Source organism: Colossoma macropomum, unplaced genomic scaffold, assembly GCF_904425465.1.
Source record: "Colossoma macropomum unplaced genomic scaffold, Colossoma_macropomum, whole genome shotgun sequence".
Taxonomy (NCBI): domain Eukaryota; kingdom Metazoa; phylum Chordata; class Actinopteri; order Characiformes; family Serrasalmidae; genus Colossoma; species Colossoma macropomum.
The window spans coordinates 6,921,040-6,936,443 of record NW_023494803.1 but is presented as its reverse complement, the minus strand read 5'-3'; the positions used below and the strand labels follow the sequence as shown (position 1 = coordinate 6,936,443).

Genomic DNA, 15,404 nt, shown 5'->3' with positions numbered 1-15,404 from the left:
ATTAAACAAAATGTAAAGACAATGGCCAAACATGAAGTATTCTTATGAATAATGGTAATAAGGCAGATGTTTTTCCTCTCTCTCTATGAGAAATTTGATAAAAGCGAGTAAACAGTGACAGTCTGTTACTTCACAAGTCAGTAACTACTTTCATAAGAAATGAGCACAAATTATTACCTTCAGGAAAATATTCTGTCAGATTTTTGTAAAAGTTTTAAGATCTTCTACAGAGAATGCGTTTATATGTGGTGTTTTTTCTATAAAGTTTAGCACACAGTTTCTGTTTATTTGCTTGGAAAAAGTTAAACATACAATATAAAATGTGCCACAACTTTTGCACATAAACATATTTTTTTTCCAATGTTAAAAGGCCTGACTGTAGATGCTCACTTACTTCTTTCTCTATTTTTCTTTCTCGCTCTCTCACTTTCTCACTCTTTCTCTCACTGTTTTTTCTGTTCCTTTCCCTGCCTTTGCTTCCTTTCTTGCGTTTTTCTCTTTTCTGCTTTTTTTCGTTCCCTCTGCCCTCAGGTTTGATGTGATTCTGGATAATATTGGTGGAGAGACTGAACATTGGGCCCTAGGCTTACTCAAACCCTGGTGTGGCGCTAAGTACGTTACCTTGGTAACCCCCTTCCTGCGCAACACAGATCAACTGGGCCTTGCTGACGGAATGATGCAGACTGCTGTCACCGTAGCAACCAAAGCTCTGAAGGTAGCAACTGGCCCAAGCCATTTTTAAGGCCATGTTATAGTGCAGACGTTTTCCCCATTTGAAACTCTGTTGGATATGGATTCATAGTGGTGCTTTCAGGTCTGAGCTGAATGTGCTTGTGTGGTATAAAGCGAGAGAGTGATGAGGTAAACCACTCTTATGTTTTTCCTTGTACTGAGTTATGAAGGCAGCCTTTGACTCGAAGCCCCACCGTCTCTTAACTGTCATGTTCCTCACCACCCACCTCGTTACCACAAAATCCACGAAGTGTTCTTTCCGAGAAAGCAGGCACCTTTGCTTCTTTCTTGTTTCTTTCTTCAGGACTGAATATATTCCTTTGCCATTCACTAAGTTCACCTACTAGAAGAGATCTGCTTCATCAGGGTACGGGTTAAATATATAAGGTATTTAGATTCAGCTCAGAGGGACCGTACGCTAAATCAGTTGGCTTGTTTAACCAGTGACTCAGACAGATGTTTTGATCCTTAACATAATTTTGGTCTTGACTTACCACGAAATATCTGCTCTCAGTGCTGGAAGACATGCAAAATTTGGGCACCCTGGACAAATTATATTATATGTTGATTTTGTAAGTGAAAATAAGTAAACATCATCTACAGAAACTTACTACATTACATTTATTACCTTGCTTTCATGTGGAAAATCAACAAAAGTCATTAGACCAGGGGGAGTTCAGACTTTTGCATACACAATCTATTTGACATTGGTAACACGTAACATTAGTGATTTAGTTTTAACAATTGGCAAATTGATCAATTAAAAAAAACTTAATAAACTACAATATGTTTTATTTGCCGTGGGCTTTAGACTGTTTTGAAAAAACAGTTTAAAAAAATTAATAAAAATAAATAAATGGTATGATTTTGTTCTAGAAATGTGCTTTTTGTCTGGTTAAGATTTACGATACTGTGTAAAGCTCCCTTTAGTGTAATTTTAATAGAAGAAATCAAAACAGTCACATTCTTTTAAAAGAGAACACCAGCATTTAGGAAGCATTAATTCCTTTATTTTATTAATGCATACTTAAATATCAGATACCCTCATCTCATGTAATATATTTGGAACATATGTCATTGAATTTAGAGCTGCAAGTAACTAACTTATGTCTATAATTGGGTTAATCAGTCCGTGACTTTGATGAATCGATTCAGTGAGGAAAGAAAAAGTGCAGTTATTAGTTTTAAGCAGTAAAACACCTACCCTGTCTTCTAAATCATATTTGCCAAAAAAAACAAACAAAAAAACTAAACAGAAGTACTTTTAAGGTTATAACAACTATATTCAAATGTCCATGTCAGACTCACGATGTCCTAAAGCTTTCTCACGACACAAGAAACAGTAATAACCATGCGCTGATGTCAGCATTTTCGAAAACATCCGTCTACATGAAACCATAGAAAACCCCACCCAGGAGAGCATTTTCCAAAAGCTTCGGCGGCAGTGATCTAAAACACTGTCTTGCGTAGGTGGAGGACCAAAATGCAGAGAAAAAAAAAAACTGTTTTCAGAAAATATCTGTATTACTGTGGACTAGTAAAGCTGTGTTTGCTAGTCATGTACTGGCTAGCATGTTTGGTTTCAGCTCAAAACAAGTTGTCACTACCAAAATAATCACTACCAAACATTTGGTGAAGTTTTGGGAGTGTGTTTTGGTAGCGACAAAATGGAATTCTTGAAGTCTGTGTGTATCAGTATGAAAGCAACCCTAATAACAGAAAAGTGTTAGCTGTGGGTGTCATATGAGAGCTGTAACTGTCAGTCAAATAGACGGATAATATAATTTTAAACTCTTATGATAAAAGAAGCTGAACTCACAATTTTTTTTTCTACTGAAAGTCGACCCATTTTTCCACAAATCTGGGCTATAAACTATAAACAGATGACGTCTCTTCAGTGATCTGCTCTGTACAAATTATTTTTATAAAAAAAATACAAAGAGCATCTAAGATTTTTGGCTTTCAGCAGTAAATTGTAAGCATATAGCAGTATGTGTGATCATAAAACACATGTTCTGTTAATTTGAGAGGAGCTTTTACAAAAGAAAAAATAAATAAATAAAATACAAATTTACTTTTATTTCATGCAGTTACTGAATAATTTGCCTTATGATTTGGTCATGTAGATTCAGATGGAAAAACCAAAATATATCCTGGTCAATAAGAGGTTAAACTAAAATGCAGCTCATTTCTTCAGTCAAGGTTGCATGATCTATTTGCTAAACTGTTCTATTTGCTAGCTTATTCACCATGCTTAGGTGCTAAGATGCTGTCGTGCTGGATAAGCCCTGTTTTACACAATTTGCAGAAAACCATTATTTTAGATGATTCTATATTTCTGATCTTGGGTTAATTCACAACTCTGCACTGCAGTCTCTGCCGTCTGTATCTTTCCTGATGTATATGGGGATTGCAAATGTCACCAAGCCAGTTAATCGATGGGATTTGTTACCAGCAGTGTTTTATCAAGCCCTACGTGACTTTTATCTGTACCACTGAGCTCTGATTAATAAGCACTGTTTAGTTAATAGTGAAACAAGACTGTTTTTAGTACTGAAAATGTCAAGTCCCAGTCCGTCGCACATCAGTGAAAATCTCTCTCATGCAATAACAATTGGTGTATTGTGATGCCCGTACCTATTTCTAGCTTTTCCAGAAACTGGTATTTGCGTGAAAGTGGGGGAGATGTTTCTGTGGTAGGGATTGCCCCACCTCAGAGCCTTCAGATGTTTTCACATGTTCAGTTCTGGTGAAAAAGTGAGCGATGCTTGTTATTATTCAAACGAAGAGTGATTCACTCTAATGGAGATGTTGTGGGTGGAAAGAGAGAGTGGGGAACACGCAACAGGCTGTGGCTAAATTTACCTCCGGGGGGTTCCATGCACGCTGCCCTGACGGGCACCTTTTATTTCGGAGTTCAAATCTGCACCCACTTGATGATGGCTTACTCTGTGTGATTTGATGAGAAGCGTACAGTGTCTCTTAAGACAGAAAGTAAGCACCCACGCTGTAGTATGAAGTTAGCTAGCCTGCAGATGTTAGATACAAAAGTAAATGAATCAGAATAGAGGAAGAGTGATGTGCTGTAATGAATAGACAAACTCATTTAGTCAAATAGATTTAACACCTGCAATGTTTATCATTCTCCAAAACTTCTGCACTTGAAAATTGTCCTTTTACACTTCAGACATTTCAGTCTTCTCTTAAATCAGCGTTTGAAGAGCATTCATATAATATAGCATTCATGAGATCTTGCGTAGTTTCGTTCCAGTATTGAGTCAGTGTTGAATCTGCATTTCACAATGTATTTTCACAATTATTCATATGAATACACCTAATATGTTATCTATTACGGGCTTATTGAGTAGGCAAATACATTACACTCCTAAAGCTTGGAATCACTTGTCCTATTAATAACTGGTGTGATTTCTACAGCCCTGTTTATTTTGGACACATCTTAATTTTTTTTTAACTTGATAATACAATGGTTATCGTAATTTTTTAACGGAGAAAATACTTACATTTGTAGGTTTCTTTGGTCTCTTGCGCAGCCATCTTGCCAGTTTTTCTTTTTTTTCCTCATAGGAAAACCTCCGTTTGGAGGGCCATGTAGCCCTAACACTTCACCCTACCCCTCTATCTAAACAAAAATTGGGACAACCTACCCCTAGACGTGAACACGCAAAACAGAGGGCTAAGGGCTAAGTGGTAGGGGAGAGGGGTGAAATGGGACTGGGCCTTAGTTTAATGTCGTTTCAATGTATTTTGGTCGTTTTCTTCATAACAAGCATAAAAAAATCGCTAAAAGTATGATAATGTCTCAGTAGCTAGTTAGCTAATTTTCCCGTTCCACCTTAAATAGTCCAGCAGTTCTGACGCCTGAAGCGCCAGAATGTACCTGCTGCACCATTTAAGGTGAAACAGGAAAATTCGAACAAGAACCTGGTGAATAACTGACTTCAGCTTCATATCACCAAAGAATTAGTGGTGAAAGCATATCTTTGAAAGCACATGATTCCCTAAATGTAACTAAAGCCCAGCAGTGAGGAGCTGAACTTTTCCCTCCTCTGCTGTCACTGAAGACGGGCCGGGTCGCCTACAGAGCAGCGCTAGTAGCTGTTAATGAAGCGATGGCTTTTTTTTTATTTGAGGGTCCCATTTCATAGGGCAAGATTTTGACCAAAAAATCCCTGTTCCAAGGGGTTAGGGTGACACTCGAAAACAAGGGGTAGGGGTAAAAAGAAGAAATGGGATTGGGCCTTCAGTTACCTACTGTTTAGTTGAAATTCATCCTAATAAAATCAACCTGAACAATCTTCAATTGGTTTCATATTAATGAAAACAGTGATTCCACACTTTTGAACAATAGTGTATATTATTACTCGGTTGACCCAGATTAGGGAAATACATAGTAATCAATATTAGACTCCACCACCAGCTGACAGGTTTCAACATCAAGCAATTCATTAGCATTCTGAATTTACAGTTCTTGGAAAAGAATGGAATTTGGTGTTTCAGTATGATTGTCATCTTTGCCAAATTGGTTCAAAGTCAGAGTTGAAAACACGTTTTAGACTTTTAACTGACTTTGACTTTAGACTGAAATCCTTTGCTTTGAGTGACGCTGTAGCTTAATAATGTTTATTTTATCAGAACTAATGATTGAAGATTCCATTTTGTCGCTAGCAAAACAGTCATAACACTCCCAAAACTTCACCAAATGTTTTGGTAGTGATTATTTCGGTAGTGGCAACTTGTTTTGAGCTGAAACCAAACATACTAGCCAGTACATGACCAGTAAACACAGCTTTGAATGGTTGTACTCACATAAAATCATAATATTTTTCATTAAAATGCAAAAAATATTACATAGATGCAGAAAATGTGTTTCAGTAGAGAGAATTCTCAATGTTACACACTGATTTTCACATTTACTTCAGAACAATGGGATCTAACCTCTCATGGGATCTGCAGGGGCGTGGCTAAAATGACTCCGCCTATGAAGTAAAACTCTGTGTGTTTTGGTAATGACATAAAACATTGGACAGGATTGAAACTGAAGTTTTTGTTTTTTTTTAAATTAAAAAATTTTACTCTAAAATCTAAGTCTTTCAACTTTACTCTAAAAGAAATTAAAATGTTCTTAAAAGAAAAATTGCACAAAAAAATCCCAGAAAAAAGTAAAGATTATTTTCACATGTGGAAATATGGGGGATATGGTTTGGGAAAGCCATTTCCCAATAGAAAGTATCCTATAAATTATTTATATTATATAGTTAGCTTATTAATATTTCCTTTAATGTCTTCATTTTAAATAGTTCATAACATAATCCATGGAAATATCTGAATAAGTCTAAATAATAAATTGTTTTTTTACTGTGGGGCTGCAGTTTGAATGAATTTGGTAGAATAATCCGTATAATAGCCTTTAAACAGTATTGTCAGATAACACCCACTGTACAGCTCATTTGCAACATAAGCGTTAACTGATTCTGAAAAATGTGGTGTTTTGGTCCTCAAACAATCATATAAAATAGTGAAATTAATTCTGTGTGTCATTTCAAATAGTGACCAGAAACAATGGCTGCAAAAACTTGAAATTTAGAAAGAATAAAGGGGGGTGGGGGGTGGGCGGCGGGGGGCAAAAGTATAGATTTCCAGCATTTATTGTTTTTTCCAAGTATATTTGTTTCATCGTTTGAAAATAGGAGCATTTTTGCATTTAATCTATGCACTCATACTGTTAATACAAGTATTTGGATACATTTGATTTCAGCAAAGACAGTACTGTAGGCTTGGGATGTATTTCTATACACTAAGCCAACACTAAGTGTTTGAACTGTCAGCTTTAATTTAGCATTTTCTTGAAATTCAGGGGATTGTAGCACGCTTTACAAACTCTCAGCCCAGCATAACATATAGGCTATCATGCATGCTCAGGATTTCCTTTAATAATGATACTTGGTTGCACATTATTTGCATGTATCTTAAAGTCTGTGGTGCCCAGACTGATCAACTTTGCTGGTAAATCTTTGCTAAAAACAGCAGCTGACTAGAAATTTTACCCTATTAATTTGTTTGAGTCCTTGTTTATGTTCAGTTAGGCCATCCGTTGTTTCTTTTACTGTCACCTTGAAAATGAGACAGATCTGATCTTGGATTAGTGCTCCCATTTCAGGAGGCTCCGTAGAAACCAGCCTTACAACTACTCTCAACAGATGTGTAGAATTTCAAAGTAAGAGTTACCGTTTTATGCATAGTTCAGATGAAAACTGAGGGAAAGCCCTTACACACCTTTGGCTCATAATGTGAACTGAAGCTGCTTGACGATGTATTTGCTCAAAGTATGACCTTTTACTATAAGAGAAGGAAAAAACGTTTGCTGAGGCAAACGTACACATTACATTAGGTAAAATGACGACAATTGTTGAACCAAACAGCAGACTCATGTTAAAATAAAGAGAATTTTATTTTTTAATAATATTTTTATTTATTTCTTCAGAAATTTATTTGTTAACTGTATTGTCGCTGTAAAAGTGTTGCATTGTGTTAAAATGACGGATGTTGTGGTTTTAGGCAGGAAACCCAGTCTCTCCTATCCCCCGCGCTGCTTTCTGCCTGCTCCAGAGATATGCATGCACCCTAAGATTTTACCTTTTAAAAGCAAAAGGAAGCATTTTATACTGACAACTTTCAGCTCTAGCTGAAACACTCATAAAGACATACATAGTGTGTCATAATTCCACTAGTTTCCATATGAGAGTGTTTCAGACTCATGAAGAACTGAGTTTAATGTTCTGCAAGTCTTACATGTCACATAGAGAGATGATTGTGTAGTCATAAACATAAGTAACCTGATAAGCTAAGCCAGTAACCCACTAATACCACATAACCACTTGTCTCTTTGTCTGTCATACATACACCATACACACCCCATCTATTCACTCTAGCCCTTTTCTGTGGGTCCCACATGAGTGAATGAATGGATGTAATGAAAATGAAAGAAACCAGAAGGATAAAATGGGAAGTGGATGGACTGAGCTGGATTCACCTTACGCACCAACAACCCACATGATATGCTGAGGGGTGTATGGACACAATGTATAAGGGTCATTCTACAGGCACGTCCACTTTTCTATCTATCCGGAGGAGTCACTGGTGTTACAAATCCTCATTGGTGTTCCACATAAGAAAGGAAACACCAGAGACATTTTTAATAAAAAATGCATTTTACAAAATGGCTGCTACAGAGCATCAAACCACATGTCGTCAATCAGGGAAAATCCACTAAAATATGTAATTTAATCCATTTGTATTCTATTTTTTCACGATTACCTGAGAATAAAGTCGGTCACACCAGTGACTTGAACTAAAAGCTTCATATGAAATCATGAGCTAAATGAGAAAATCTCTGATAACTGAAAAGACACAGTGGACTCACCATTTGCTTTTCTTCATAGATCCTCAGAAAATAGGTAAAAGGAAGTCAAGTGATGTCATCAGTGTGATTTTTATGTCACACAGTAACACCAGTGACACGACTCCTGGTGACAACAACTTTAATTATATATTTTATAATATTTATTTGGCATTTGTTTTCTTTGTCATTTAATTCATACATTTCATAGTCATGTATAGATTATTGCTGATAAAATTGCAGAAAAATGTGTTTTTTACCTCAAAATATGGCCCCACCCTTTACATATGACTGTGAGGACGTGCTCTTCTGTGGTGCTTGGAATTCTAAATAATTGATTTCAAAAACAATATTGCTAAATTGAGGCTCAAGAAGATGTAATTGTTGAAATAACTTTTATTTTAAAATATGAATAAATTGTAACCCTAACATGCTGTCCAAGTGTGATATATCTGTACACGATAGGAACACAAAAAAGGACGTTTCTGTAGAGTGACCCATAAATGATGAAGATGGTAAAAAAAAAACGGCCATGAAAGTTTGGAATGTTTCATCTTTCCTGTTTTGCTCTTTGTCTTTTCATTATACAGCACATAACTAAAGGCGTCCATTATCGATGGGGGTTCTTTGCTCCGAGTGGCCCAGCCCTGGATGACATCAGCGAAATGGTGGATGCAGGAAAGGTAAAACACGAGAAAGATTGATTAACTTACTAATTTTCCCTCTGCTGTAGTATCTGCACCTTCTTCATGTCTCATTATAGAAAAGGCCATTTTCTCATTGAGCTCTGTGAAGCAACTAAAAGAGGAAGCAAATCAGCCACATAGAACTGTCTTATTTAAGAGGCACAGTCGTATGCAAATAATATTTTATATATGTTGTGTTTCAGTGATGGAAACACATCCAACATACGTTCCCATCTAAAAGTATCTCACAGATACTGTCGACCTCAAAAGCCCTTTTCCACTGAATAGCCAAATGGTTCCCACAGACGTATTTTCCGGTTGTGGTTACTTTTTCCATCTAATGTGCTGCTAAATCAGGTCCAGGAAATACCTTCAAACACTACTCAGGACAGTGGCTTAGCAACAGCTAACAGCTAAACACCACAGAAAAACATTTGTTTTCGGCTTTCTCACTTCAACACCAGTCACACGAATTTGCTGTGAGTTGTTATGAAATGTTATCCTCTAAACATGTGTAATTTGGGTGTCAGTTAGCCGGGACCGAGCCTGTTCTGTGGTGTGTGGCACTTTTGGCCTGCTAATTAAGGTATCAGTAGCTTAGCTAAAACACCACAGAACAGATTTGATTTTGGCTCACTGTCACTCCAACACCAGTCACTTGACTTGCTTTCTCAGGCATGATTTTGTATCGTCTATAATTGTGTCAGTTAGTTGGAGTAGAACCTGTACCTAGAACCTATGTGTGACACTGTTTGGGTCTGTAGCCTACTCGCTAAGCTCACACAAGGCTAGCTAGCTGCAGTATGCTACAGATCCAGACACCACGGAACAGGTTAATTTGCCTGCCTGTCCCTCCAACACCAGTAGTTTGACTTCACTCCATCAGAGTTGGGTCAATTTTATCTAAATTTGTGTAAGGTTGAGCGCAAACACAGTAAACAACAAATAGCGCCCCCTCCAGAGAAATTAACCATGGTCTCACACACCTTAATTCTTAAAAACTCAACAAAATGTGTAGCATGCAATTTGTGTCATTTATTAACTTTAAAGAGATTTGCCTACCGTACTGGTGAAGAATGTAAAGGGGAATTCTTCCAACTTTTCAGAAATGTATGGTCAAATAGTAAATTTGAAAAAATGTATTTGTTGGGGACAGTTTTGCCCCTGCATGTACCTCTCCATCATGAAAGTGTCATGAATGCAAGTCAAAACCTTCTCAAAACTACGTGAAATAATTTCTCAGGCAGCATATTTATAACCATTTCATGTAATTAAAATCTCCCTCAAGGAAATTTGAGGCATAAACTCTTCCGACGTCTGGTTCCTATCACCATCACTTTCTGACCCTGTAAGTTTCTCTAGAACAGAACATGTCATATTAAAACTACTCTGAATGACTGTTTGCATTAACGTTTTAATTATGTAGAAATGTTAGAACCTAATTTCCAAAAAACTTGGGACACTGTGCAAAATGTAAATAAAAATAGGATGCAGTGATATGAAAATCATGTACACCATAGTTTTGAAGGAAAATACTACAAAGACAACATATCAAATGTTGGAACTGAGAAATTTCATTGTTTTTTTTTTAAAAAAAAATATGCCCATTTTGAATTTGATGCCAACACGTTCCAAAAAAGTTGGGACGGGGTCATGTTTACCACTGCGTTTCATCACCTATTATTTTAACAACACTCTGTAAGCGTTTGGGAACTGAGGAGACACTGCTGTAGTTTTGAAATTGAAATGCTTTCTCGTTCTTTGATACAGGATTTCAGCTGCTGAACAGTTCAGGATCTCCTTTGTTGCGTTTTTCATTACATAATGCGCCAAATGTTTTCAGTGGTGACAGGTCTGGACTGCAGGCAGGTCAGTTTAGCACCCGGACTTTTTTAATACAGAGCAGTGCTGTTGTAATACATGCAGAATGTGGTTTGTCATTGTATTGCTGAAATAATCGAGGCCTTCCCTGAAAACATCATCTGGATGGCAGCATATGTTGCCAAAAAATGTATCTATCATTCACCATTAATGGTGCCTTCACAGATGTACACGTCACTCATGTCATGTGCACTAATGCACCCCTATATCATCATTAATGCTGGCTTTTGAACTGTGCACTGATAACAAGGTGAGTGGTCTTTAGCCCGGAGGACCATGATTTCCAAGAAGAATTTCAAATGTTGATTCATTGGACCACAGAACGCTTTTCCACTTCACCTCAGTCCATTTCAAATGAGCTCAGGCCCAGAGAAGGTGGCAGCATTTGTGGATCCTGTTTATATTTGGTTTCTTCTTTGTGTTTTAGAGTTTTAATTTGCATTTGTGGATGCAGCAACGAACTGTTTTCACAGACAGTGGTTTTCAGAAGTGTTTCTGAGCCCATGCAGTGATTTCCACTACAGAACCATGTCTGTTTTTAATGCAGTGATGCCTGAGGGCCCAAAGATCACGGCCAGCAAATACTGTTTTTGGCCTTGTCCCTTACATACAGAGATTTCTGTATGTAATGATGTTATGCACCATAGATGATGAAAAGCAAAAGTTCTTTGCTATTTTATGTTGAGAAATGTTATTCTTGAGTTGTTGCACTATTTGATGGTGCAGTCTTTCAGAGTGGTGAACCCCTCCTCATCTTTACTTCTGAAAGACTCCGCCTCTCTGAGATGCTCTTTTTGTACCCAATCATGTTACTGACCTGTTGTCAATGAACCACCAGGTGTTTTTTTTTTTTAGGATTACACAACTTTTTTAGCCTTTTGTTGCCTCCATCCCAACTTTTTTGGAACGTGTTGTTGGCATCAAATTCAAAATGGACATATATTTTTCAAAAAATACAATTTCTCAGTTTCAACATTTGATATGTTGTCTTTGTACTATTTTCAATTAATAGAGTTTAAATGTTTTGCACATCATGGCATTTTGTTTTTATTTACATTCTGCACAGCATCCCAACTTTTTTGGAAATGAGGTTGTAAAAAAATTGGTGGAGTTCCCTTTTAACGTTGTACATTAAATTTAAAAGAAATCTAAGTGCTGACATTTTGACTTAAGGTCTAAAACTGGAGAGGTTTTATGTGGCTTACTTAAGGTAAAGGGAAGGCTTAACAGCAAAACTAACGTATTGTGTTTATGCAAGTGACCGCAGGCCTCTAACAGGACACACTGCCCCTCTAATGAACATCTGTTCTTGGAAAGCCATAGCGCTTCATTCAGCTCATTAACTATTTATCAACCCATTCATGAGTAGATCAGGTGTACTGGAGCAGAAAGAGTTCGCTGTTATCCCTGACATAATGCATCTCTGCTTTTCCATTTTTCACACAGTGTTAAATTTATATTTTCAGTAGGTTTGTCACCAGTTTTTCTAGACTGTTGACTGAAATCATCTTTGTGTGAACATAAGTGAATAAATGTGTAAAGAAAAGTTCCAGTTCTCTGTGAGAATCTAAGAATGCTAAAACAAATAGGGTTAATAAAGGTGTCTGTCAGAAACCACATTAGCAAGTCTATTTGAGAATACTAAACATGGTTTTAGGCACGTGTGATGATTTAGGAATGCAGTTTATACAGTGCTAAACTTGTGGCTGCAAGCCTTTATTCCTTGTTAGCTACATTAGCCTCGTAGCTCCAGTGCAAAACTAACCCTCCTATTATCTTTACGGCCATCTTTGATCCCATTTATTGTTTAACGTCTCTAAATATATTTTTTTGCTTCATATTTAATGACTTTTCCTAATTTAATGGTGAAAACTGGGTAAACCTAAAATGAGCATGATGATATGTTTTGTCTGACCTTGTTTGGCTGTTTTAGCTGTATAAAACATAATAAATATCAACATTTTACACATTTGTTTTGGTTGTTTTGGATGATATTGATGTCAGTACAACATGCAATTTTATAATCTTCAAGAAAACTTCCCTCTGCTTTAGGAACCTAACCTAACATAACCCCACCTATAGTAGTGTGAGAACCACTGATAGTTCACATCACATGGCGGAGGGGAAAACAGAATTCCCACCAAAACTTTTATATTTCCCACAGGTTTCAATTGCTGGAGTCAAACTGACCCCAAAGATAGTAGACGTTAGTAAATCTGAATATCACATGAGGGCTAAATAAGCTTCACATTTAGCTTCTGTTTTGAAATTGAACACTGGCTTGGTTTTGATCCTGAAACATAATTGACTTAAAGCTTTACACTATATTTTGTAGGGCTGAAAATGGCAATGGAAAGACAGAGTGAGGGAGACAGTGGATGTAAAAGAGAGAGAAAGAAAAAACGAGAGGCAGTCAGAGGGCGGTTGGTGGGCCATTCCACTCGCTCAGTTGGAATGCCACCATAATCCCAGCACTAGTCCCGCTAATCGGGCCCTTTTGTTCGGGCATGTCTGAGTCGCCCCGTTTTCGTGGACGCCAGTGGAATGTTGCCTGCGTCAGGCCGTTGCAGCTTCAGTTCCGCCATGACATCATGGCTGAGTTCTCCATGAAGAGAACCACAGTGATGGCTCGGGCTGATAAAGCTTCAGCCTCATCATTATGTGCTGGTGCAGTTGTTGTTTTAGAGTGCAGTGGAGTCATCGACCTCTGGCCCCCTACGTCTTTCTGCCTTTTATATGCCTGTTTTTCTGTGCTAGACAAGCAAAGATTCAGCTAAACATTTAGAGCAACAGTTTGGCGAAAAATTTAATTTGCACAATTTTGACTTTACCCAAAACATAGTCTGTAACGGGACACCCATAACAGAATTTTTAACATACTGTTAGCCTGCTGCTACTGCTGTTTTTTGCTGTTTGCTATACATTTGGCCATCTCACAGTGTCAGAAACCACATACACAAGTCTATTTAGAGTATTTAACCACTCCACATGGTTTGAGGCAAATATGTGCTGATTTACGCATTCCAGCTCATATAAAGCTAATCGATGTACCTAAGCTCCCATTACTTGCTAGCTTCATTAGCCTCCACTGCAAAAGTAAAGAAGCAAACTTCTGACACCAAACATGTCTTGGGTGATCAGCTACATTTGGGGTAAACGGGGAAATTGTCTAAATTTGACTTTATGCCAATCTGTCACCTGAAATGCAACAGCATTATCTATTCATGGTGTTTGTAAAGATGTATATTTAGGTTACAGTGAGATGATTGAATTCATACAGTGTATATACAGCGTGTCCCAAAAAAACTGACATAATTTCGTAGTCTAATAACGTAGCCAATTCTCCCTCAAATGATCTCAAATTTTAACATAATGTGTAAAAACTAACTTTTTTCAGGTTGAGGAATGGCGTTCACTGGAAATGAAAAGGCATTTTGTGTGTTAGAATATGCTCGAACACAGTCAAACAAGAGTGTGCAGTGTGCATTTTCGAGAAAATTCAATAAAAATGCACCAACTGGAAAGCAGATTTGGACATGGCCCAAAAAATCCAAAGAGGAAGGCTGTCTGTGCAGCGCAAAGGGATCTGGACGACCACCAGTATCGGAAGATATTACATTAGTGAAGCTGTGAAATCGGTTATAAAATCTACATCCTTCTAAATTTCTTGTTCGAATTTTGATAAATAAATCTTGTATTGTTTAACATGAAGCCTATTTAATTTCGTTTGCCAGGACATGTAGTTACTCAGATATTCACATCTCAAATGATGTCAATTTTTTTGGGACACCCTGTATAAAAATATACATACATTAGTCCCTTTTTTCCTTCCCTCCTCTCACTGTCTTGCTGTGCTGCCCCTGGATTCTTTTCACTCTCTTCTTTTTTTGTCTCATTGCTCTTCTGTTCTTATTCTAATGTTCTCTCTCTCCTTTAGATCCGTGCTGTCGTGGAGGAGCAGTTTTCCTTCGCTCAGGTGCCTCAGGCCTTCGAGAGAGTGGAGAAGGGCCACGCCCGAGGAAAAACCGTAGTTACCGTTACTAGGGAGCAGGAAGAGTGACCATGGCAACAGAAACGGGAGAAATGGTGAACTCACTGATGGCTTCAGTTATGTCACCTTGGAAACAGAGAACTACGAGCGGGTTTTAAAGACACAGATCGAGCCTCACCTGCATCTAAATTACACCATCAGTGATAATTATCCACAAGAAACATCTATCAGAGTTAGAAGCCAAGGGCTGTAGCTTCCTGCTATCTGTTATCACTGACAGTACCTGCACTGTTTTGGGGCTTAGCTCACTCCTCATGGCCACAGTATTGATTAAAGTTATTGAACATCATGCCAGTTGCAGCACACACTGTGGGAGCAACAGGGCCCTGTATTATTTTATTTCCTGTTAGACTAAAAGCACTGAGTACACACTCCTTTCGGGAAAAAAAAAGTTTGCATACTTACTTTTTCTTATTAAAACCTTTTGACCGCAATTCTAATGTGGTTTAAAAGTCCAGAAAATTTTACCATGTGACTTCAGCCCCATGTAACTGTGATGCTGTTAGGTATCAAGTACATTTCAGCAAACATTTTGTTCATATATTCACCTTTTTCACTCTCTTGAATGGTAATAGGATTTCGAGGTAACTGTCATGTCACAGTAAGTCTGTATTGGGAGTGTAAATAATATTAATAA

The 15,404-nt window shown here is 37.5% G+C and overlaps 1 protein-coding gene across 1 annotated transcript in view; it reads left to right on the top strand.

The window, feature by feature from the left end:
• Positions 1–15,404, top strand: part of rtn4ip1 (reticulon 4 interacting protein 1) — a 25,835-nt gene extending 10,431 nt beyond the window's left edge. Inside the window, exons 7-9 of the mRNA XM_036593187.1 lie at positions 532–715; positions 8,740–8,832; positions 14,654–15,404. Of these exons, the coding sequence (XP_036449080.1) occupies positions 532–715; positions 8,740–8,832; positions 14,654–14,776 (400 nt within the window). The 3' untranslated portion in view covers positions 14,777–15,404. The remainder of the gene's footprint in view (positions 1–531; positions 716–8,739; positions 8,833–14,653) is intronic.